Source organism: Colossoma macropomum, unplaced genomic scaffold (genome assembly GCF_904425465.1).
Source record: "Colossoma macropomum unplaced genomic scaffold, Colossoma_macropomum, whole genome shotgun sequence".
Taxonomy (NCBI): Eukaryota; Metazoa; Chordata; class Actinopteri; order Characiformes; family Serrasalmidae; genus Colossoma; species Colossoma macropomum.
In genome coordinates this window covers 28,697,597-28,723,257 of record NW_023494787.1, presented here as the reverse complement: position 1 = coordinate 28,723,257, position 25,661 = coordinate 28,697,597, and the positions used below count along the sequence as shown (strand labels likewise).

At 43.2% G+C, this 25,661-nt stretch overlaps 1 protein-coding gene across 6 annotated transcripts; it reads left to right on the top strand.

Annotated features, from left to right (window-relative positions):
- Positions 1 to 1,510: 1,510 nt before the first annotated feature.
- axin1 (axin 1) lies at positions 1,511 to 25,289 on the top strand. 6 transcript variants are annotated; one of them, XM_036566774.1, is made up of 11 exons: positions 1,511 to 1,712; positions 3,871 to 4,845; positions 11,011 to 11,151; positions 12,909 to 13,005; positions 15,454 to 15,591; positions 17,511 to 18,061; positions 19,923 to 20,093; positions 20,670 to 20,918; positions 21,257 to 21,364; positions 22,619 to 22,768; positions 23,097 to 25,289. In XM_036566774.1, exons 2-11 carry the CDS (start codon positions 3,950 to 3,952, stop codon positions 23,221 to 23,223), a joined length of 2,628 nt encoding a protein of 875 aa, XP_036422667.1. In that variant the 5' UTR covers positions 1,511 to 1,712; positions 3,871 to 3,949; the 3' UTR covers positions 23,224 to 25,289. The 6 variants fall into 6 exon arrangements, with proteins under 6 accessions (XP_036422667.1, XP_036422662.1, XP_036422666.1 ...); XM_036566769.1 differs by lacking the exon at positions 21,257 to 21,364 and having other exon boundaries at positions 1,511 to 1,698; XM_036566773.1 differs by lacking the exon at positions 21,257 to 21,364 and having other exon boundaries at positions 1,512 to 1,712; positions 19,926 to 20,093.
- The last annotated feature ends 372 nt before the right edge of the window (positions 25,290 to 25,661 follow it).

Here is a 25,661-nt window from a genome sequence, read left to right as displayed (position 1 = left end):
TGGTAATTGAGACTAATCATTAAGAAACGTTCCACTCATGGTCTGCTTTTTTCAGATGAGCTAATCTAATAAAGACATAAAGTGAAGGAACGACACCCTACATTCCATGGATCTTTGATCTTTTCACTATAAAGGCAAAAGATTACTTGGATGATTATATCCAGGTGTTGAGTCATAACTTCTGTAGGCTCAGAGCTTGTGGAGAATTCCCTATTCTCAAGAGCCACCAAGTGTTTCAGCATTTTTAAATGTGTAATACATGAACACTTCACAGACAGCACCTACTCACTCCATATTTCATGACCTGATGACACATTTTAGCTCAGAATTAAACTTATTTTTATTTAATCCCTGCTCCCGCCAGTGATGAAGTAAACAGCTACAGATGGCATGATAGCACTTTTTGTTCTCCAGTACTGGATCAGATCAGACACAGCAGTGCTGCTGGAGTTTTTAAACACTGTCTGCTCTATTAGAAATACCTACCTTGTTGGTCCACCTTGTAGATGTAAAGTCAGAGACAGTAGCTGATCTGTGACACAGTGACACTGAGGTGTTTAAAAACTTCAGCAGCACTGTGTCTGATCCACTCGTACCAGCACAATACACAACGTACCACCACCATGTCAATGTCACTGTAGTGCTGAGAATTATCTACAACCCAAATAATACCTGCTCATATATATATTATGCAGTTAATTTAAGATCTTAAGATGAGCATCTAACATGCTCAAACTGCTCACTCTGCTACTAAGAAATATACAGCTAACAACATGACATCACCCAGTGTGAGTGAGTGGTAGTTCAGGCTAGGTTGTTTGATTGGATCAGATTCATGCTTTTTCCTTCAACATCCAATCCAGCATTGTCTGCTGATATCAGCTGAAAATGATCGGTCTCTATAAACAGTTGTGGCTATAAAATCATACATATGTCGTCCTTTACTTATTTGTGCAAAAAGAACAATTCATTTTGTCCCTGTTATGTTATACTGGCCAGGTAGATGCAGTACCACTCACACCTTTAAAATAGCTATAGGCTAACGCTAAAGGCACCATCACTTGTCTTCATATTTAACCAAAGTCCACTACTGCAAAGGCCTTTACACTGTGCTCAGCCTAATGCGGGTAACGCCTAGCTCGTCCCTCAGTCAAAACCGGTATGATTTACTAAAACGGTGAGGAAATACAGCTGGAATGGAAAAGCACACAAACCCCCTGAACACAGTGAACACAGCCTGCCTGCCTCCACTACCCTCACTCACGCTCTACGGCTGCGCTTGGTGGCTACACCGCAGGCTAATAACCGGAGCGAATTGACACTACAGGCACGTCGCTGCCTTTTTATTACAGCATCGATTAAATATATTTTAGAAGTGTGAACATTTGAGGCAAGGCTGAATTCAAAGCCCATACTCGCTTTCCTTCATATTCCCTTTTTTCTCCAGGCGGCAGTGTGATTTCTGAACGCGCGCGGCGCTACACATCGCCTGTTCTCTCACTCACTCTCTCTCTCACACACACACACACACTCACACACTGAGGCACAGGAGTGAGAGAGTGAGAGAGAGAGACTCCCATGGAAAGGTGGAGAACGGACTGTTTTCTTTGTTATTTTTAAAGTCCGAGATTCGCATCTATGAGCCGATTGGTGCGTGGCTGCGTGCGGCGCTCTTCCCGATGCACACGCAAACGGAAAGTAGGTTCTCACAGGTACAGTACGGAGCACTTTTTCTCTCCTCTCCTCTCCTCCTGGCTCGGGGAATGGGGGTTTTGCGGTAGCGAGAGATGAAATGTGCCATTAGCTTTGCGTGTGTTTGAATCCTATTCGAGGTCCACGCTGTTTTATTCGGCGTGCTTTTCGTCGACTTATGAGGCTCGGTGCGTGAGATACGGCGAGCCCGCGTTCACACGCGTTTGAACGCGCCTGATTAAGTCTGTAATAAATGTTGTAAAGTTGCCTACGAGTCGCTCGACTGCGGAAGGGCCTGGCTGCTTGTGTGTGTGTGTGTGTGTGTGAGAGAGAGAGAGAGAGAGAGTGTGTGTGTATGGAGTTTGTTTCTACTTTCCCCTCCCCCATCCGTTAGTGCTGCTGTGCTGTTGAGACTCAGAGGCCAAGACATGAATGCAATGAATGTGGGGCTCACTTCAAAGCAACGGGGAGGGTAGAGAAGGGGGTGTTGTAATGTCGTCAGGAAGGGGGAAAAAAAGAAACAACAAAGTATCAGAGTCTTTCTGAAAATGCTCCGATTGTCTCTGGCACACTTGTTCGGCAACTGGACCTGGGGATTAATGTACATGTCGAAGAAACAGGTCTTGACAACGTGTTCTCGTCGCACTCTGCCGAGAGTTGAATCAGAGCGGATCTTGTCATATCAAGTTAACGAGCTAGCCAGCTAGTTAGCCAGATTAGCAGTCTGGGCTAGTATGTGCTCGACCGCTGGCTAGACTAACGTTAGTTTTATGCGCTTGCAAAGGCATTAGCTGGCTAGCCTGCTAGCTCGCCGTTTTCCCGTTCACCGTGGACGAAACCGGTTAGCCGTGTCCTGTGACCCGTTAGGTAATGTACTTTCATTACCGTCAACGGAAATGTTCGCTGAAGGAGCCTGTTTTTAACTGATTGATGAAAGGCAGCTCGCTGGCTAGCTTGTTTTGTTTTGTGGCTAACTTAGCTAGCTACTTTAGCAAGCTGCTGAATAGAGGCTCGTGTTGGAAGTCTATTTTGGACCAACGAACGATAAAGGTAGTCACCATGCTATATGTATCTTAAAATTGCAGGCGAGCAAATAAAAACACAACAGGCTTTGTTGGAATTTGGGTGTCCAAAGTAACCTAATCAGCTAGCTTATTGAAAACATGACCACTATTGTCCTGTCTTGGACTGTCTCTGTAAGTTTTGTTCCGTAACTCGCTGGCACTTCTACCTTCGACTGTCAGAAACATCACATTTAAGAAGATACGTGCTTTGCAGCCAGACATAATATGTTAAGAGGAAAGTAACTTGGGTTGTATCATGAGAACATGATAAGAGCAGGATGACGGTGTCGCTGGAAAGCAGATATGTTGTAACTCTCTGAACTCCTGCATCACAGATCAGATAATGGGCACATTTTTTGCAGGCTTTTCTAAAGAGATCTAAACCCATATAGCAGTTTATCATCCAAGGACATGGCTGCTTCACCAGGGTCACTGCTGGAGCAGTTAGTCATAAGAGGTTTGAAGCACCCTGCAGTTTCTCAGTAGGTGACTTTGACAGTACTCCGTTCTTTAGAGAATCCTATGTGCACTGTAATTAATTCTTGTCTTTTAACGTAGGTATAAACATACCTATATACCTTAAAATGTATTATTTACCCAACCAACTGCTTACACATTTGTGTATTTTGGTCTCTGTTAACACTCAAAAAGGTAATCCCACACCTACAAGCTACTTGAAAATACACAGAACTGTAGCTGAGTTTGAGCTGAAAAGAGAAATTGCGCTTTGATATTGTAAGCACGGAATAATAATTGTTAGAAACTCAGTGCAATATGTCAGTATGACCCAGCGACTCATTTCTTATTCAAGGTTTATTGATTTATGGCCTTTTGTTTAAACTGTTGATATTAGATTTCCTGCCAATATTTGATTCTTGAAGTCTTAGTTCTCATCGTTCGGAGCAGTGCTCTGCATGGTTAAATGACTGCTTATTGAAAATACACATTGATGTTGTATCAGTCATGCACACATGAAGCAGTGTAATCTTAATGTTTAAGTCTTTTAAAATGATTTTAACAAGTTTCTTTAAAAGCATCTTGAGGTTGAATGTTTCTTTTTGTTATTCATTTTTGAGGCTTTATCTCACTGTTTTTTTTCTCCCTGTTTATTTAGGAGGAATTATTTTACAGTGGCATTAGAAGAAGTCTGGATCTAATTTTTCTGTTGAGTGGGCTGTGCTGGATTTGGGTGCATGGACATTGTGAGGATGAGTATGAACGAGAAGGGGGCTTACCTGGTGGACCTCGGGGGCAGCTTCACTGAGGATGCCCCCAGACCACCAGTGCCGGGAGAGGAGGGTGAGCTGGTGTCCAGCACTGAGCGGCATTACAGCCTGGGTTTTTACTCCATCAAATGTGAGAGCCTTAAGAACGAGGGCTCCACAGCCACACCCAGACGGCCTGACCTGGACCTGGGCTATGAGCCTGAGGGCAGCGCTTCGCCCACGCCGCCCTACCTGAAATGGGCCGAGTCGCTGCACTCGCTGTTGGACGACCAAGATGGTATCCACTTGTTCCGCACGTTCCTCAAGCAGGAGGATTGCGCCGACATGCTGGACTTCTGGTTTGCCTGCAGTGGTTTCCGTAAGTTGGAGACCAGTGAGGGCAACGAGGAGAAGAAGCTGAAGCTGGCAAAAGCTATCTACAAAAAATACATCCTGGACAACAATGGGATTGTGTCGCGACAGATCAAACCGGCCACAAAAAGCTTCATCAAGGACTGTGTGATGAAGCTGCACATCGACCCTGCCATGTTCGACCAGGCCCAGACTGAAATTCAAACCATGATGGAGGAGAACACCTACCCTTTGTTTCTAAAGTCTGACATTTATTTGGAATACACCAGGACAGGCGGGGAGAGCCCCAAGCTGTACAGTGACCAGAGCTCTGTGTCGGGGAATGGAAAGGTTCTACCGGGCTACCTACCCACGTTGAATGAGGACGAGGAGTGGAGGTGCGAGCAGGAGCCTGAGGAGCACCCCCAGAACGACCCCACGCCCAGCAACCGGCTGACACAGCAGCTCCTCTTGGAGACTGCGCCTCAACGAGTGGCCAACAGCAAGAGATACCACGATAGTCGAGAGTACAGGTAAACCCCGCTCTGTTCCACGTGCTCTGCTCTGCACAGTATATGGTTTGCTGCTTTTGCAGTACTCACGTCGCAAAAGTCACTAAGCAATCATTGAATGTTTTATTGTGTGCAGTGAGCATCCTGACCAATGACAGATGTTCTTTAAGTGTTTCAGTGAAACAAGGCGTTCACGTAATCAGACAAACAAATAATTTTAGTCGAGAATAATGCTGGCCAGGCTTTACCCATGTCACAGCAAGGGTTCACTGATGTCTTAAGTAAATTCCGAGGCATTTCTCAAGTACAGTTTGTAGCAGTATGGTTAGTTGAAATATGGTATTTTGTCAATATCATGCAGCTCTATCATCCACCCTTTCTCCCTCCACCCATTGCAGACTCTGCCTGAAGAAGCAGATGAAAAGACAGGCTGAGTGCTAGTACAGCCCTCCTGAGGAGATATGAGGTGTTCAGTGTAGGCACAAAGCTCTAAGTTCAAGCCAGCTACCTGTGACTGTGGCACCCAGGAACTGACTGGGTCACAGTGGTGGTGCTGTTGCCTGCTGTGAGCGAGTGCAGGCGGGTGCTCTTTGTGTTCTTTGCCCAGGTGTCTTATGAATGGCAGACTGTTATTCTAGAAGAAAGGTTTCCTGTAGAATAGCTCAACACATTCCCTTTTGACAGTGCAAAATGGAGAAACCTAGTTTAACGTTAGCAGGGATGAAAAGCAAAATGAAAATGCTCACCATGTCATGAGAGGAGTTAAAGCATCTTAATGCACTGACGCATGTGTTTTTGCCTTTGTCAGATTATTCGTCTATTGTATAGTATATGAGTATAGGTGTCTGTATTTCAAATGGTCATTTATGTTTCATACTTTTGTATATTACTGTACATGGGCATACCAAAGGCATTCTTGAGTGCCAGCTGTGGTGTCCCATTGTGCTTTTAGGTGAGTGGATATTACTTCAGTGTCGTGTACCTCACATCATGTAGTCTACAGAGGCAGTGATTTTAAGCTACGCTGCCAAATTTACAGCAAATCATTTGGCGCATCACAGTCTTGTGTACCTCCGTATGAGCGAAATGGGATTTAGAGATGTGACTACTTAAGACTCTAATCCTTGTCCCATTGCAGTAGAAAGCTGTATATGTGGGCTTTTGAAAAGGCTGTGAGGGGGATTACAAAGCTTTCTACCACTGATTTAAAAGCAAATATCGGCAGGTCCCCCCTCATCCAACCCCCATCACCGAAAAAATAAATAAAAAAGACATTTCTGATTTCTCGTGCTGTGTAATTTTTTTTTTTCTAGCCAAGCGAGAGCTTAAACATTAAGCAGGCATGGTGAGTTGGAGGAGGGATTTGCACAGCCTGATTTAGCCCCTGTAAAATGCTCAGGAACACATTGTGTTTTGGTCTTCTGAAGTACTCTGCTGCACTACATTCACTGTTGGCTCTCCTTCACCATATTGAGAATTGCTTCATTCTTTACCTAGAGGTTGACCCAGTTTTGTCTCAGCTGTCTGAGACAAACCTTGACATGGGTTGAGAGGATGCAGTAACCTTGTTCTGCCCAAAAGCTCAGGTCTATAGAACGTCATCTTTGGAAGTACAAAGACACGAAACGCTCCAAGGACTGCAGCAAAAAAAAAATAAAATAAAAAATATAGAGAGAGACAGTGAAAGAGAAATGAAATTGTTTCCCCTTCTCTCTTTGTCTTGAAAAGTTTGTCACAGTAACTTTTTCCTTATGTATTTTCCCAGCTGGTTACAGTCGGCAGCTGGAGCCTGTTCATTTTTTGGAAGATTGTTGTAGGGCACTTCTTTTAACAAGCCGTAACGTGACAAAATGAAAGACTTTGATATTCCTAAACCGCAGAAACACGCTCCACCCAGCTGAATGTGTCTTCCATGGCCTCTGGACTTTATGCGTTTTTAATTAGTGAGCAATGTATTTTTGAGGTTGTTTTCAGATGATTATTTCATTACGTGAAGTATTTGGCTGGAATTACAAAAAGATGCCATGTTCATTTTTAAATAGCCTTTTAGGATCACCCTTCAGGCTTTTGGTGCATCTAAATGTTGCAGTAGTCATATGTCTGTTATTCACCACTAAATAGGCCACATCTGAGTACATTGTTGTTGGTTATACAAGCTAATAGTTGAGTTTGTGGAGACTTGACTGTGCATTGGTTTCCAGTCAGTGCCTTTATGGCATAAGTAAAATTACAAAGCCAATTGCTTTTGTCAGATTTTTATATTTTAAGGTACTGGCCTGGCTGATACAATTGAATTTCTGCTAGATCAAACAAAGAATCGAACAAAAAGAAATCCTGCACATGGATACTAATGTTACAGTCAGGGGACAGGAGCTGCAGATGTTCCACTCCACTCTAGCAATACCTAGACATGTTGACACGGTGGACAGTTAAAGCAGCATTATGTGAGAATTGGTATTTTTTGCTCTTATACTCCTCCTACAGTTGCACAGTGTATTTCACTTTTACGCCACTGTTGTAAATATGCATCCCACTGTGAGCCCCCCTCACGGACAGCTGTACAACTGCGTTTGTTGACGAGCTGAAGGATACAGAGTCCGACTTCCCTTATGTGCATGCATGTTATGCAGGCTGTTGGACGCTACAGATTACACTCACAACTTCTTTTTTTTTTTGATGTGTAAATCTGTATCGTCCATGTACCTACGTGACGCCTGTGCACGCAAAGGGGGGTCGAGTTCTGTCAGTGAGACAAAATTCAGTACAACACCTGCAAAGAACATCAGACGTGAAAGGACCATGTCGCCTTACAAGGTAGAGAAAAATAACAAGATTTTATTACAGGAGACTGCAAACTTTCAAGGCTTTTTTAGCATGAGATGAGTTTATTTGCTTGCTTACCTGAAACCGAACTGAGGTTAGGTGACTTTTGGCGTCTAGAAAAACTACAAAACTCAGTGAGACAGGCATGACACAGATAAGGTTACAGCCTATGTCGTGATCTTTCATAAATAACATTGGTAGGGATATACACTCTACTGTCAGATTTTCGTTGCTTTCCCGTTAGCCATGAGACTGCCTTGTGTTGTTTTATCTCTTTTAACCCTCACCTACGAATAAAAGCCAGCCCGAGATTTACTCTTGTCCATTCTTTTGCTTGGCCTCTCTTTTTCTCTTCCTCACTTCCTCCAACAACCTCTTCCTCAGTCTCTTCGCAGCCTCTGCAATGATGTCCATGCTGGGAATACTGAGCAGCTTCTTAAAGCTAGCTGAAGAGCCATAGTTGTTGGTGTGTGACGGTGCCAGAAAGTGTTACGCAGTACTTGCAAGAGGTTTCGTGCCCGCTCCTCCAAAGTTACATAGTGCTATAGCAGGCGTTCCAGGCCCGGAGTGACAATGACAGGGACGCCATTCTCCCTATTATAAATCATTGTACCATCATAATGATTTTCATGCTGTTATTTTAAGGTAAATTTGTTACATTATGTTGCTTTAATTGCAGATTATTTTGATAACTGTCTGTACCTTGGGGAGTAAGCAGTTCTCAAAATATGGGGTACTTTTGAGTACATTCCTCAACCCTCGTGCCTTATGACATTGACAATTATGAAGACTCAAAACGCGTATTGTTGGTTGTTTTTTTTTTAATACTGTTTTAGGGAAATTAATAGTTTTGTAGGCCTGTTGAACGTTTCTGAACGTTTCTGGACGTCAGGAAGGTGCAGTTGTAAGTTGGCTGTGCGCTCAGTTGTTTAGTCTTTACCTATCTCTAGCTGGACTCAATCAACCTTTGCGTGCTCCTTTTGATATTACTTGACCTGTGCAGTAATTGCCGGCCTTTTGAGGTAATGTAATGAGTAACCTGAAAGCCGGCCTCGTGCCTTTACCTGTGCTCTAGTACACAGAGTCTCATCTTTGATAAATCAATCAGTGGGAGCTCTAGGGGCGCCAGCAGTCAGATGTAAAATGGGATGACAAAGAGATGGTAATTATTCTCTCAGTGTGAGGAGTTGACTAAATCGGTGGAACAGGAATGCAGCCTGTACCTGGGTAATGGGTTCTCTCAAACGCACTTCGAGCTTTTCTCCCGAGCTCACCGTGGTGTTGGGCGGTGGTCTGGGGATTTTTAACTGGTAACGGGGTGCTGGGGAAGCCAGTTCAAACTTAACGTGCCAGTTCTGTACCAGCGCTTCCCTCAGATGGTTCATTTTGAACTGAGTTCGCCATAATTGTAAAAGAGAAAATAATTGATTTTATGTGAAATCACAGTAATAATACAGAGCCTCCTTGTACCCCCTTGTCTGTGTTTTTTTATGAGCTGCTGTTTGGTGAGGAATCAAATGGAGTGGCAAGTGGAGTGATAGTGGGGAAGGCAGGGGAGCGTCTCTCCTCAGGCTCTTGGCTCTCTGTGATACTGTGAATATTGACATGCCTGCTGCTCGAATCATTAGAAGGCTGAGGATGGGCTGAAAGCTGGGAATAATCACTGGAGGCTGCAGTAAACCCAGGTCTGCCTCTCTCTCTCTTCCTCTTTCTTCTTCTTTCTCTCCTCTCAGCCTTAGGACACGGCTCATAACAAATTCCTTCAATGTAATGTCTGTAGTTCACACAGCATGCTGCACTGCGATGGATACGTGGTCTCACATCACAGATCAATAAAAGATGGCGCACCAAAAGACATGGGACATTCCATACTGAGCCACCTGAAGAGAGGAGGTTTCATCGTTAATCATCACTGTTAGAGGAGCCATGCAATCAGGGCCTACCTAATTATATAATGCATGCTGTATTAGGTTGTGAATATTCCTTTCTGAAGTAAATGTAGGCCTAAATATGGAACAACTGAAGCCAGATATTTGGATTTCATTTTAAGTTCATGAATTTGAAGTGTTATTATAGTATTGTTTGATTAGCACTTCAAGTCTCATCTGCCTTAGTTTGTTAACAAAGTGCATGGTTAATTTTAATAGATGTGGCCTTGTGTTATTGATGTTATTCAGGGCTTCTCTTTCACTATTGAAATATTGGACTGCTAGGTTGAGTGATTATCCAGTCTTTGAAAGGTTGCAGAAATCAACTTTTCCACTGCACTACTGCATTCCATTCTGTAGCAGACAACAGCACACTTCATATTAAATTCTGATAGATCACACCAATCCCTGTTGTCAGTGCTGTGAGCATGCTGAATGACTGCTTTTAGATGCTCTTAATATGTCTTGTAAGCTCTCTGGTCAATATCAAGCCACCTGAGTATGTGATTACGGTAACTGTACAGGCATTCACCGGTTCTCCTTTTCAGTGATTGAAATTCTTAATAACAAAAGTCATCAGTAACATATACACGCTACAACACTCGCGTAGGAGACCCAGTTCGCTGACAACTGTAAATATGTTGGAAATGTAGCAGTAGGTCTTTTTCTGCCATTAGGGTTTCTAGAATAGCACTTGTGACATGAAAATAGTACTACATCCAGTAGTACATACACTTTAATCAAAGCCTGGTGACCAGTACAGTCATATGTACCAAATGCCTGCCCCCGCATCACCATGAAGCTTGGAAATCATCTTCACACCTTTGTCATTTTGCAACTCTTTTAGTGCAAGCAGTGGAAATATTTAGTAGTGCAATTGCATTGTAATATTTTTGTCTGTATTATGCAGCCCCTATTCTCTTGTACTGAACCTAGTTCTTCTGTGTATCATTAACTAGTCTAAGGATTGCTCATTCATCTTTATCTCTATTATTAGTTGAAACACAAGGGAAAGAACAGTGAACTTTTTGTTCTTTTTTTTCTGCATGTCCCTTGAGCCCTAGTTAATCTGTATGAATTGGCTCAACGTGAACATCCATTGGTGCTTTTTGATATCTGTTCAGTACGTGAATGATTAACAAATACCAGTGCACCTTTTTGTGGCATTGTAGACTAATTGTTTAGGTTGCTTTAATGAGCATTGATGAAACCACACTTGTCAGTGTAATATATTTGGACAGCTGAATGCTTTCTGACTGGAAGTCTTGAAATCTGTGATAATGGTTTGTGTCAGAAATGAGTTAAGCTGAACTAATTGCACTCCAACAAGATTATTTTGAAAAGGCAAAGTATTGACTTCATTTGAAACTGCTTTTTATTGTTGATGACTGTAATGTTGTAGACTCTGATTATTCTTCTGTTGTCCTGTCCATAGGCATGCGCCATGGAGGGAGCCTTTCAACCCATACTACGTCAACACAGGGTACGCTCTGGCCCCCGCTACCAGCGCCAACGACAGTGAGCAGCAGAGCATGTCCAGTGATGCCGACACCCTCTCTCTGACAGACAGCAGTGTGTACGTACACACAAACACTCACCTCACTGGCACCAGCAGATGTGTAGTCATCCTCGTGCAAACATGAGTGCGTGAGACATCGCACAATTCACAGGAACGACACCCTTGTGTTATCACCGCCTTATCATCAAGTTGCACGTTAACATGATTCCCTAGTCAAATCAGCTGGACTTCCCTTGCCCTCAAAGCAAGTTTGCCAGCAGTGCTGCAGAGCCATAAATGTATTAACGAGCGACAAGGAGGACAATGCCCTCTCATCATAGCAGAACATTTCCTCTTCGGAGTGTTTGAAGCCGAGTTGGCAGCTGCGATTGACGGCTGATCTCTAAGCAGCTTCTTCTGCACGCGGTTCAGAGGCGCCTCCCCCCTGCACTGCTGTGGGACCAGGAGCAAATCGTCCCTCCTCTGAGGCGGCCCATCTGCTCATTACCCGCCCTACCAAAAGCCTCGAAATGTCATTACTTATGCTAATTATAGAGCCTCCGATTGGGCTGTACCCGGGGCCTGCAGGCTATAATTTGAAGGCATCGACTTTTGTTTCCCTTCAAATTAGCTTGCCCCGAACTCAAAGGGACTGGCCCCCGCGTTGTACGTAACATGGCAGATTCCTGAAAGGACAGGAAATGAAATATTGAAAGCAAATAAGACCTTGAAAATGAAGCCCCTTGTGTTAGATTAAAGCATGCCTTGGCCAAAGCAGTAATCAAATTTGTTCTCTTCATTTCACAGCTCCAGAAAGATATTGACCACATGCAATTATATTAACTAGCTGAGAGGCAGCTGTATCACTGTTTGTAAGGTGAGGGAAGAAAAGCGATATTAAGAGGTTAATTTCCGTTTTCAGTTACCGTCTATGCTGTAACTTAATTACTTGCCTTCTTCCCTTGTATCAGCCAACTTGTCTGTAGTGCTCGGCCTATTCTTACGTTCACGCGGCCCTGCTGCTGAACACATGCTGTCATTTAGTGCGAAGGCTCCTCTTTCTTCCTTCTCTGCAGGAAGTGCATTTCCTTTTAGGGAGGTGAACGAGGACATGGTGGCCTGGGGAAAAGCAGCCAGGGAGCGAGACAGAGACACAGGGAGCGTGCTAAGTTCAGTGATGGCACTGGGGAATCATGTTTAAAGAAACATGAAAGGCAGCGCAGCAGGACAAAAACATGTGTCTGAAGTGGTCTAGATTAGAGGCCATTATCAGCAGCAAGCCCCTGGTGGAGGGTGGTGGGCACAGCGGGACTGGCGGAGCCCCAGGGGGATGAAAGCCTCCCTGGGGCCCCAGCAGAGAGGGACCCTGAACTACCACCGCTACTGCCTTAGCAATTCAGACAGGCATGCGCCCACAGTCTGTGAAACAACAGGAAAAAATCATTCCGATTCTACTTTGTACGCGCCTGTTGAATTTAAATGAAGCGGCCCTGTTCGTGCCACAGCGCTGATATCCTGATCACAGTGTGATGCATTAAAATATGTATAGACATACACAATGTAGCTTTGCTTTTACATTTGATCTTTAAACGCATAAAGGTTGAAGGGATGATGTTGCATCTTTGGTCAGTGGTTTTATATTTGCTCTGCTTCTAGAAGAGGAAAGTACATCCTATATATTGTGCACATAATTTATAAGGGCTGCTTACTATTGCCAGATGTGCATAAAGTATCAGATTAGCATCAGATGTATTGTATGTTAATGTTTCTTGTTTACTACATAAATATTCAGTTTATAATGTTAATTCTTTTCTTAATTTTTTTTCTCCCATCAGAGATGGTGTCCCACCTTATAGATATCGTAAACAGTCTCGACGCGAGATGCACGAAAGTGCCAAAGCTAATGGGCGAGTGCCACTACCTCATATTCCTGTAAGTATCCTTTAAACAACATCTTGTTGACTCTCTGCACACTGCAGCCTTTTTTTTTCTCTGCCTTCCCCTCTCTCTCGCTCTCTCTCCCACAAACACCTCTTTCCTCTTCTTTTTTGTGTCTGTACCTCTCTGTCTATCATCTGTGGGCTTTTTTTTGTCATTCTCCTTTCTCTCTTCTCCGTGCCTCCTCGCTCTCACTCTCCCCTGAAATGAATGTGCATTCTTAAGATGCACAGCGGTGGCTGGGGGGCCTTTGATCATGTGCTGGCGAATAGCTGATGGAGTGAGAGAATGTGTGTGTGTGTATGTGTGTGCTGTCTGAAGCGTTCCTGATGTTCTCTTCAGCTCTGCCTGCCCATGCCCAGCAGACGTGAAGGCTCTCCTCTGATGGCTGGGCTTCCCCGCTGCACTGACTGCAGCATAATTGGAGCCTCTGAGATGGAGCCCAATTTAACCGAGCAAACCCGCGCTTCCCTCCACCAGGGGCTTTCACTCAACATATAGAGAATCGAGAGAGCGGGGAAACGTACACTTCCAGTTTAATGCAGAGGAGTAAACATGGGTGCACCGTTCAGAATGGAGCATCGGCTTCGATTTCAAATGTTGTGTCCTATGTTAAGTTAAAGCTCTTGTCAAGAATTTTAAAAGCAGTGACACAACCAGCCCAGCACTACACAGTAAATGTAAGCACTGTACATCTAAAAACGTTTTTTGTGTGCGTGTTTCGGTTCAGTTCTGTAGGGGCTATGCAAGAGAATGCAAGGAAATACTGTCATGAAAAAAGCAGCACTCTCTCTGAATAACAGCAGCAGAACATACAGTGGCGCGATCTTTTTAATTAAGTATGGACCGATTTAATTAAGCCTAGACTAAAAAGACCTTGTGCTTTTTGAGAAATGCACTGTATGTAGAATAATCAAAGTGTTTTGATCCTTTTCTTCTGTACTTACATACAGCTGTACAACTGCCTCTGTTGTGTGCTTATCCAAACTTTGGGGAGCTAAATAATTAAAAAAAAAAAAAAATACAAAATGTAAATACAACAAATGTGAATTAGTTTATGGATGAATATGGATGGATGTAGCATGAGAGCCACACCAGCTAGGACTTTGCAGAGGCAGACCTAATACAAGAAGATAAACTGTGGCAGATGGCATGTTATTTAATGACCCTTATGTAATTTTCAGACTTTTTATGAAGTTCATACCTCAGTTATCAAAGGGACATACTGTGCATTTTTTTGAGTTATGTTACCTTGTTCTGAAAACAATGCACTAATTTAGTTTCTTGTTCACTGAAGCACATATTAGAGCTTGCTGAGTCTTAGTTGCTCCAATACTAGCTCTGGGTTTTCTAACAAAGCATATAGTAAACATACATACTGTGCTTTTTATTAATGTATTGTTTGCAGTACTGCATAAAACAACCTGCCAGTTGTCTAAATTTCTGACAAGGGCATTAAGGACAGCATATTGTCTTCCACTTTTGATGCTTTGAGGCTAGTGCATTCCATTCTTCTGGCGATTTACCATGCTTTGTCTCACAAAGAGAGAGAAAGAAGAGGAAAAATGCTTTTATTCTTGAAGGGTGGTCTGCAGCAGTGAAGCACAGTCAGTAGCCACAACATCTTGTCAAGGCTTGACAGATACTGCTGCTTCACTGGGCACGCAGCCATATGGGCCGGGGAGGAGACTGATGAATCTAAAGTGAGCCGAGACTCTGAACAAAGAGAGCTGAAATGGAGAGTCCAGATCAGATTTGACCCTGTAATCAAAATTTTAAGGGCTCCTGTAAGGTTTTGCTGGATGCTGGCCAGGGGCTGCCTGAGACTTGTTGATTCATCCTTCTACCCCCTCCCCCATGTCCTTCTCTTCCAGATTTCTGGAATAATACATTTCCTGGACTTGTGTTGTTTGGAATCCCTCTGGTATGAAGGCAGAAAATAGTACAACGTAGGCCTTTGATCTGAATTTACCACTCTCTTGTGACATATAATCTTCTCTGATCAAGAGCGATTATGGTCGTCTGCTGGTCAGCATCAGCGGGTTCTCTATGATATAGCGTAGTTCACTTTGCTGTGTGCAAGCTAGAACGTATGGCTTCAAAATTGGGTACCGCAGAGTTGTCTTGACACAGTCTCACCAGACTTAAGTACTTGGTTCTCTGTTATTTTGACCCTTTGAGCTCAACCTTGAACTGAGATTATCAAAGTAGGGCACTGTTATTTGCGTTACATGCGTTGTGCGAGCCTCACTAGTAGTTGGTTTTGTGTGTTCCTTTTCTAATCATTGGGTTAATTCCTTTTCACATTCCTGCCTCTTTGTCTGCACCCCTCAGCTTGCAGCAGCATCTGCCAGATGTAGCCTTGTCTTGCGTTTTTTGAACAATGAATGTCAGATACTAGTGTATTACCCTTTAGTTCTGATTGGCTTTGTTTCTGTGTAGCGCACAAACCGGATGCCAAAGGATATCCACGTGGAGCCAGAGAAGTTTGCAGCCGAGCTGATCAGCCGGTTGGAGGCGGTGCTGAGGGAGCGTGAAGCGCAGGAGAAACTGGAGGAGCGTCTCAAGAGAGTCCGGCTGGTGAGTACGCTTCTAAAACACCACAGTCCTGTCTTTCTTTTCACCACCTTAGTACACATACAGTACAAGGATACTCTAATGTTTGACGTCTAAACTTATTTTCTTTGTCTGACAACTGTGTTCAAGAAACTAAAGAAAAAAGCCAGCTTGAGAATAGTCTGGTGTTGGATCATGATGATCCCCAGACAGTTCTTTTTGAGGGAGGCCGTGGGATGCGCTGCAAGGAGGCTTATCAGACGTCCCACTTCGTTTCTGTTGTTTCTTTGTCTTCAGTGTCAGGTGAAACACCTGCGGAGGCTGAGCCACTCGCTAGTCTGCCTCTGTGTAATGACTTTGTTTGAAGTGAGCTGGGGCGTGAAGAAATGCCGGCACTCTCCGCAAATGGGAATCTTTTCCCCCACACAAAGCCAGGTGTTAAGTCTCAAGGCAGATAATTTGTGTAGTTTGGCCTCCTGTAAGAGGAACTGCCGTCACGGACCAGTAGCTCTCCGTTATTAAGAGCTTGAAGTTGGAATGTCATTGTCTTTTAATTGATATTCTCACCGCTTGCTGCCTTCCTCCGAGATTAGCACAGAGTTCTGTGCTTTCAGGAAAGAAGCCTCCCGAACTCATTTCAACTCGTCTTTCCCATCAGCAGCGCTTAACAAGTCTGTTGCTTCCTGGTTTCTCCCCACTGAGCTGAGACTGAATACATTTCGCCTGCTTTATTTGTATCTGCATGCCTTTGACACTGAACATAGTGTTTGACAGCGTTATCAGTAGCTTAGATTATGAGCTTTTAAAATTGATGATCACCTGCTCTGGTTTCACTGGCATGTGTCAAAAATGCAGCATTATTAACATACAGATCAAACTTTGCCATGGTAATTACAGCATCCAATTCTTAGAGGTTCTGCAAACCACCAACTCGTTGGTTTGCGCATTGCGGTATATTCATGCTGGCCCACCTCTTCTCCCGTTTATTTGGCATGAGCGATGTAATTTGGAGCATAGAGCGATGACCTGCACAGCTGTTTAGTGGATTTGCATGTGCCAGGTCTTCAGAAAAAGTCTGCTGCTACCTCCTCGGGTTCCACTACCTGGAGAGAGCATCAAAGTGCCGTAGCCATAAATTATTCGCTGCTGTTCGCCACTGAATCCAATATCAAATTGCTATCAAAAGGTGGGCTGAGCAAGCTTTGCAGTGAGAGGCCTCACTTGGGGGCTCAAACTGCCTCTGTTTGGGGGATCAGGGAGTGGAATACATTAAGAGCGAGGCTCAGTCTGCTTCATATTGATGTCTGTGTCTTAATGGGTTCTGTATTTAGGGTTCTATTGGACCACTCAGTATAAACTGCATGGCTGTAAAAATGTGGTAATATTTTTGTGCAGGTATGATAAAAGACAAATGACCATTATTAACATTGTGTCAGCAAAGACGTGTTGATAATAAGTTGACCTATTCAAACATGTATAAGGATGACATCTGGTGGTGTCATTCTGTAATAACACTCAAAGGCTGTTAAGTAGTAAACCGATCATGTGTTAAGATCTTAACATCCACTCCAAGGACTGGCCCTGTAATTTGTCCTTAAGTAAGCAGTTCAATGAAAAAATCTAATTTTCATAATTTGTAACATGTAACGGGTAAAGGTACAGGCAAAGTCCTGGCTTTAAGGTGGTTGCTTCTATTGGTTTTAGTTTTTTTTTAATATGTAAATAGATAACAAAAGCAAGTACTTCAGCAAGTATGTTTTTTTTTTTTTTTTTTTAACACGTCAGAGTGTATGATACACAGTTTGCAAGATGCCAATAGGCTTATATCGTATCTAATTGTGTAAATTGTTATTTTAAAATCCAACTCACTGTGTATCTTCCACTCAGTGTAGGTCATAGGATACTGACAGCATCTGTAGCTAACTGTCCTTGACCCTTTGCAGGAAGAGGAGGGTGATGATGCAGACATTTCCACAGCACCGTCGCTAGCCAGCCACAGACTGCCACCTGCTGTCCATGTGCAGCACTACGCTGCACGCTACTCAGACGTGAGCTACAATGGGCTTGCGCTACGTGACGCTCACGAGGAGAACCCTGAGAGTATCCTGGATGAGCATGTGCAGCGCGTCATGAAGACGCCAGGCTGTCAGTCACCAGGCACGGGTCGCCACTCACCCAAGTCGCGCTCGCCAGACGGCCTGCCCTCAGCCAAGATGCCAGGGTTGCCGATGCCGCTGGCAGGAGGCCAGGGCAAGCACCAGGCGCGGCTCGGGCTCAAGAATGAGACGTCGCATGTTTACCACCACAAACACGTGCACCACCCACATCACACCATGGGCAGCAAGCCGAAAGAGCAGACAGAATCAGAGGCTGCAATGAGAGCCCATGGCGGCTTTGCCTGGAACATGGAGCAGCACCACTACGGATCCAAGATGCGTAATTACGCTGACGGAATGGGCGCTGGCCCCAGTGCTATAGACCCTATGGGTTACGGGTATGTTCTCAGAAGCTTCAGTTAAAATTAAAAACTGTTTTGCCTAAAATGTTGTTTGAACAAACCATGCTAATGTGTGATGGGCCTAAAAACATATATCGCAGCATCACTGTTAACCAGATTATTTTTGGCTGAACTATCGTTTTTAAAACTTGTGGGTTGATATATTGACAATTTATATATACAGTGGGGTGCGAAAGTTTGGGCAGCCTTGTTAATTTTCCTGATTTACCTTTATAAATCATTGATTGTTTGGATAAAAAAACTCTGTGAAATATATCATATAGGGGACAAACACAGTGATATTTGAGAAGTGAAATGAAGTTTATATGATTTACAGAAAGTGTGCAATAATTGGTTAAACAAAAGTAGGCAGGTGCATAAATTTGGGCACTGTTGTCATTTTATTGATTTCAAAACCTTTAGAACTAATTATTGGAACTCAAATTTGGTTTGGTAAGTTCAGTGACCCTTGACCTCCATACACAGGTGACTCCAATTATGAGAAAGGGTATTTAAGGGGGGCAATTGTAAGTTTTTCTCCTCTTTGCGTCTTCTCTGAAGAGTCGCAGCATGGGAGTCTCAAAACAACTTTCAAATGACCTGAAAACAAAGATTGTTCACCGTCATGGTTTAGGGGAAGGATACAGAAAGCTATCTCAGAGATTTCAGCTTTCAGTCTCCACTGTGAGAAACATTGTGAGAAAATGGAAGACCACAGGCACAGTTCAAGTCAAGGCTCGAAGTGGCAGACCAAGAAAAATCTCGAATAAACAGAAGCGAAGGATGTTGAGAACAGTCAGAGTCAACCCACAGACCAGCACCAAAGACCTACAACATGATCTTGCTGCTGATGGAGTCGCTGTGCATCGTTCAACTATTCGGCGCACTTTACACAAGGAGATGCTGTATGGGAGAGTGATGCAGAGGAAGCCTTTTCTCCGCCCACATCACAAACAGAGCTGCCTGAGGTATGCTAAAGCACATTTGGACAAGCCAGCTTCATTTTGGAATAAGGTGCTGTGGACTGATGAACCTAAAATAGAGTTATTTGGGCATAATAAGGGTCGTTATGCATGGAGGAAAAAGAACACAGCACTCCAAGAAAAACACCTGCTACCTACAGTAAAATTTGGTGGTGGTTCCATCATGCTGTGGGGCTGTGTGGCCAGTACAGGGACTGGGAATCTTGTTAAAGTTGAGGGACGCATGGATTCCAATCAATATCAGCAGATTCTGGAGATCAACGTCCAGGAATCAGTGACAAAGCTGAAGCTGCGCCGGGGCTGGATCTTCCAACAAGACAACGACCCTAAACACTGCTCAAAATCTACTAAGGTATTCATGCAGAGGAACAAGTACAACGTTCTGGAATGGCCATCTCAGTCCCCAGACCTGAATATTATTGAAAATCTGTGATGTCACTTAAAGAGAGCTGTCCATGCCCGGAAACCATCAAACCTGAATGAACTAGAGATGTTTTGTAAAGAAGAATGGTCTAAAATACCTTCAGCCACAATCCAGACTCTCATTAGAAGCTATAGGAAGCGTTTAGAGGCTGTTATTTCTGCGAAAGGAGGATCTACTAAATATTGAGTTAAGTTTTTTTTTTTGGTGCCCAAATTTATGCACCTGCCTAATTTTGTTTAGACAATTATTGCACACTTTCTGTAATTCATATAAACTTCGTTTCACTTCTCAAGTATCACTGTGTTTGTCCCCTATATGATATATTTAATGGAATTTTTTTATCCAAACAATCAATGATTTATAAAGGTAAATCAGGAAAATTAACAAGGCTGCCCAAACTTTTGCACCCCACTGTACGTTCAAATATTGACAACTTTACTGTTTACTTTAGCAGCAAAGGTGGCACCCTATCAAAGCGAACATTCAAGAAAGGAGAGGACATGCGGAACTATGAGATGCGAGAAACTGTGCCTTCAGAGGAGCTGGACAGAAACCAGAAGATCCTGCAGTGGATGATGGAGGGAGAGAAGGAGGCGGGCCGCTACAAGAAGAGTCCCTATGGGTAAGTGTTACTGGTTGTCTTAGAGTGACCCTTAGCTACCCACATGGATGTACGTAATATTTCTGTAACTATTTCTTAAGTTTTCACATAATAATTAAATAGTCACCATTTCATAGAATTGAACTTGTGTAGTAGTTCTGCAGTGACCTACCAGACTTCTTGTCCGGTGCCACAGTGTTCAGTCCAGTCCTTGATTACATTATAGCAGTCCATAATTTATGTTTCACCTTCGGTCAAACCTGAACCAGTAAATGGAAGTTGTCAAGATGGTTGTTACCTGATTGTAGAGTATATATTGCACAAGGGCTCTGAAAATCTGTTTTTTGCATCAACTCAGAAGGTGTTCTGTGGGAAAGTAATATGATCAGATGTCATTGTAATGGAAAATTGTCACAATGTGCTATTCTAAGCATGTGACAGGTATGGTCAGTAGTTCTAGACAATGGTGATGTGTGTTTCTTTAAAAAAAACAAACAAAAAAAACAACAACTTTGCAGCAGTGTTGACCTATCAGATTTAAACTGTATAGTAGCTGATGCGAAGTTGGAAGCTTTTTTAATACTATCTGTTCCTCAGGAGCATCTCAGGCTCTAAGAAGGGCCAGGGCCATGAGCCAGGTAGGCCCGCTTCTGTGGAGCGACCGGGGGCTGTACACCCATGGGTGAGCACGCAACTCCGCAACAACGTGCTGCCCTCGCATCCATTCATCCAGGACCCCACCATGCCTCCCAACCCAGCCCCCAACCCTCTCACACAGCTAGAGGAGGCTCGCAGACGGCTTGAGGAGGAGAAAAAGAAATCCGGAACCCTGCAGACCAAGCAAAGGTAAGTTTGCTTTGTCTTTCTAAGGAACAGAACCGCCAAGTCAGTTCCTCCTTCAGGCATGAGCTAGTGTTTGATGCTTGTTGTGCTCTTTTTCTCAGTAGGTTATAGGAAGTGTGTGGTTCAGAGTTTTTGTTGAGCCTTGTATTATAAGTGTCAAAGCAAAATGACAAAGTTACAGTCCTGACTTGATGCATAGCAGCATGCGCACAGTGTGAGGCTGGCTTTCGTCCTCTTTTGTTTAATCCCTCTGAGAGGTTATCCCTCCCTTGCATAAGTGTAGCTGGATGCGGTTTAGGGTGAGAGCAGGCAGCTGATCTAATTCGGGAGTTGTTTCTCAGGTATGTGATGGAGGTGATCCAGAGGGGGCGCACAGCCATCCGACCTGCCACGTTCCCCCCACTCAGCATGGTGCCCGCCGTCTCTGACACGGAGCTCTCCGAGGCAGAGTATGTTCTGTTGGCCGCGTGTACCATTCCCTCCCCCATCTACCCCCATAGAGTTCAGCATCCACCTCTCTTTTCCCATCCACTGCTGAAAGTGTACATTTCTAGGGATGCAACGATATAGAATTTTTGGGCGATAATAGTAACCAATTATTATGACATTCTTTTGGCCAACACAATACTGCTTTTACCGGTTTTCCCATTTTAACTGTTTCACACTGTAACTTCATATACAAAGTTCAGTGAGCATCAAGACGGGGTAAAACTCTAACTGTCAAGTATGTTCTAGATGCAATTCTTTTCTCCTGCTGAAACCTAGCATAACGTCCACAGGGATGACATTTTTACTCTACAGCATTAGGGCATGACCGTGCAGCAGTGTGTGTGCAAGCGAACATTGGACACCGAGCTGTTGGTTGTAATTATTGGCTGTAATTCCAGTAATGGTACTGATTGTAATTTCCTTTGTTGTTGTTGAATAACACATCAACCACTGATATATCGTGCACCCCTACCATTTCCTCGGCTAGGCTATGCAGCATGTGTGCCCATGTAGCCTACTAACACTCCACCTTGTTCATGCTCACAGCTTCACTCCTTTTCCCTCCTCATGTAGTTCTAAACTGTGTGGTATAGTTGAAGTGGTAGATAGTAAGTAGGTACAATCTCAGTTGTCCATCAATCAGTCTGTTCAATCTGTTCTCACTTAACATTAGTTGGAGATGCACCCATACGATGTTGATCAGTGGAAGTGGGACCTTTTTGATGTGTGCTGTCTTGAGTTTGAGTTCCTGTGAGGAAGCCTTGCTCTCTTTGAAGCTCTAATGCCTCTTCCTCATGTAGATAGGCAGTTAGTCATATAAGGGTACATCAAAGTTTTACTGAGGAGGAGATGAAAGCAGCAGTCGATTGTGATTATATATATATATTTTCTCTTGGAGAAGTGTGGGGCATGTGACAGGCTGCTGAAACTGAGAGCTACAAGGAGGCCTGCACACACCCACTCATCCGCCTGGGTTTCTCAAGCATCACACACTGGGCCTGTGATGGACAAATACTTTGGTTTAATGGTCCCCAAGTCGCATCCTACGCTGGCATCTCGTTGTTCATACCATCGTAGCCTGCCTGACAGCAACAAACCAAGATCTTTTGGAAGGGTGTTTTTCCCTTGAAAAGATTGCTTTGCGGTCTGTGCAGGGTTTTTCTTTTATGTCAGTAATGCTTTGATCACACTGAGTTTTTCCTTCTGTTGTGCAGACACAAGGCGGTGAAAAAGCAACCATGTGAGAACATCACTGTGGCCTATTACTTCTGTGGCGAGCCCATCCCATACAGAACTTCAGTAAAAGGGAGGATTGTCACGCTGGGACAGTTCAAGGAGCTGCTTACCAAGAAAGGGAGCTATAGGTAAAACACTGTTCATTTTCTGCCTTTTTTAATCGGCTGTGCTTACTGTTGATAGTGTCTTGCCTTTTAGTGATTAAGAAAAGTAAATATGATAATGTATTATTTGCATAATGTCTATTGAATGATACCTGGAAAAAGTTTTTGTACCCTTTTCAGCATGTATACAGTGTTAAATATGTGTCAGATATGTAGTCACTATTGTTTGTAAGCAGAAGGGCTTTTCACAGGGGACAGTCTACAAATTCTTAACCGAATCTAACCAGTATTATAAAGAGAAAATGATATCTTTGTAATGTGTCGCTGATTTATGGTTTATGTCACGTCACAGGTATTATTTCAAAAAGGTGAGTGATGAGTTTGACTGTGGAGTGGTATTCGAGGAGGTACGCGAGGATGACGCTATTCTGCCCATCTTTGAGGAAAAGATCATCGGCAAAGTGGAGAAGATCGACTGAGACTGAAAGGGGAGGTGATGGAGGAGAGGGAAGAGGAGGAACAGTAGGGGCACTGGTGCCGTTTAGGAGGAGCTGCTCAGCAGCTGGAAAGAGAGAGCGAAGAGGAGGTGCTGAGAGATGGTACTGGGTACGTGTATCTGCTGGAGGTGGCGAGAAAGAGCGAGAGAGAGAAAGAAAAGGCAAGCAAGAGAGGGAGAGGATGGATGAGTGGGAGCACTATGGGAAGCACGCTATTGACTCCAAGGCTTCTACCTCCGCACTAAAGCCTTTTCTAGTCCCACACAGCTGCCCTGTGCTACCGGTCACCACGACATTCAGAGAGCCTTCGGACTTTATAAAGGAGCAAGGCCACATACTCTCACTCTTTTTTTGGTATATTTCTAACTTTGACATGTAATGTAGCAATGTAAAGTTTGACTAGAATAAAAAAGAATTACTATGAAATATGTTTACTAAAGTATCACATATTTTTGATATGACGTATCAGAAGGAAGGTATCCTTTCTAATGTAACATCTCTTGTAATTTTATATGTACTGGTACCAGATGTGTACAGACTGTCTGTTTAAAACAAGAAAAAAGAGAAAAAGTTTTATATCTATTTAAATATTTAAATGAAAAAAGCTATTGGTTTAATCTTAAAGCTGTGGCACAGATCCAGTTTAAGAATATCGCAGTTTTCATAAAGTTCTTTTGCGCAGGTGGCCTGATGAAAACTATGAACCATAGCCCGTGCTCTACCAAGTGCTTTTAATCCTTAAACGCAATCTTATCAGTTCTCCACTCGGAGTGGCACCGGCTCGTGCCGCTCTTTCACCGCGTTATGCATTGATCTCAGAGGGGAAGGGAAAATCTAAAGATGTTCTTGAATGGTCATGCCGTTAAGAGGGTTGTAGTCTGACCTGTGACTTTCTGTGCATCTTGATTAATGTCTCATGGTTTTTTTTTTACCTACAGCTGCTGCCCATAAAACTGAATATGTTCCGTCATATGCAAAAGTTTGGGCGCCCTGGTCAAATGACATGTTTATTTTTTTATTTTTTTATTTTTTATTTTATTTTTTTATTTTTATTTTTTTTTTAAGTGAACCTAAGTACACATCCTCTACAGAGAGCACGCTTCTGTACATTTAAGACTCGGTTACTATTTAATTGTTAAATTTAACATACTGGAAAAAATAAAACCTAAAATGAAACCAGTGCAAAAGTTATGATGTATCTTATATGTTATGTTTATTTTTTCCAGCATGATAAACTGAGCAAATAAATACAAATTGTGACTAAAATTGTGAGAAAAATGTCATACTTAAGTTTGTTCCTTGTAAAACAGGGATACCCAATCCTGGTCCCAGAGATTTACCATCCTGGAGAGTTTTGTCTTAGCAAATCTTCAAATATTCAGATGCCCCTGAAGGCCTTCATTGCCTGGAACAAGTGTGATAGATTATGGTAGGAGCAGAACTCTGCAGGATGGTGGATCTCCAGGATGAGGGTTGGGCACCCCTTGTTGTAGAGGACGTATTAACTAATTTTCACTTAGAAAATCAGCAGAACGTAATTTGAAAGGGAGTGATCAAACTTTGCATATGACAGTATTAATAATCCCCTTTTCATCTAGCCTGCAGCATGCAGACGGGACCTAAGAATGCTTCTATCAGGCATTAGTTATGTAAAAATAAAAAAACAAAAAAACAAAATGTAAGACGTACTTGTAACCTTACGCTAAATAGCACATCAGCAATTTGTAACAAAACTATTTTTATAGGTATTAAATATCAAAAATCAGCATTTTGGGGGGGATATGGACAGGTGTACTCTGTTGCTGTCTAAGTGCTTGCATCAGTTTCATATCAGATTGTGTTAGCGTGGGTGGGAAGGGAATCTGTTGGGTCAGTGGGGGCTTCCGTAAGTGAATGTGTGTCTAATGGATAAAAAGGTGAGGGCTGTGTGGCCTATAAAACGATCATGTTTACACTTACCTTAATGTATTACAAAAAGAGAACCGAATAACGAATTGTAGCTTTTTTAGCTTAATGCGGCTGAATTTGGTGCCTGGCAGGAATGGATTTCGTTTCAGAAAATGTAACGTAACTCTAGCATAAAATGATATACCTTGTTAAGAGGTCATAAAACACCAAAGAACAGTATATCGTAGGGATTACCAGTGTGCTCTCCATTTCTGTTGTCTGTTTTTTGTAATAATTTCCACCAACTTGTCCTGTTTGTCACGGAGTTACCCAAACCCTTTATGTATCAGAAGATGAAGCTCTTGCACAGAGGGGGCAGTGTTTGTTTTGTAGGGAATGCTGGTTGGGACTGATGTGGGCTGACTCTCGTTTTAGTGTCTACTGCTGGAAAGAGACAAGCTCTAAATGGTGCTGTAATGCTATAGATGCTTAATGTCGTCCCATAAGAGGACCCTGTCTTCCTGTGTTAGTAG

What these genes read in the sequence shown, in the direction of transcription:
- axin1 (XM_036566774.1), top strand. Translation starts at nt 3,950, where the DNA reads ATGGACATTGTGAGGATGAGTATGAACGAGAAGGGGGCTTACCTGGTG. An exon ending in TGCCACTACCTCATATTCCT is followed by an intron (nt 13,006 to 15,453) that starts GTAAGTATCCTT and finishes GTTTCTGTGTAG; the next exon opens with CGCACAAACCGGATGCCAAA. An exon ending in ACGGAGCTCTCCGAGGCAGA is followed by an intron (nt 21,365 to 22,618) that starts GTATGTTCTGTT and finishes TCTGTTGTGCAG; the next exon opens with ACACAAGGCGGTGAAAAAGC.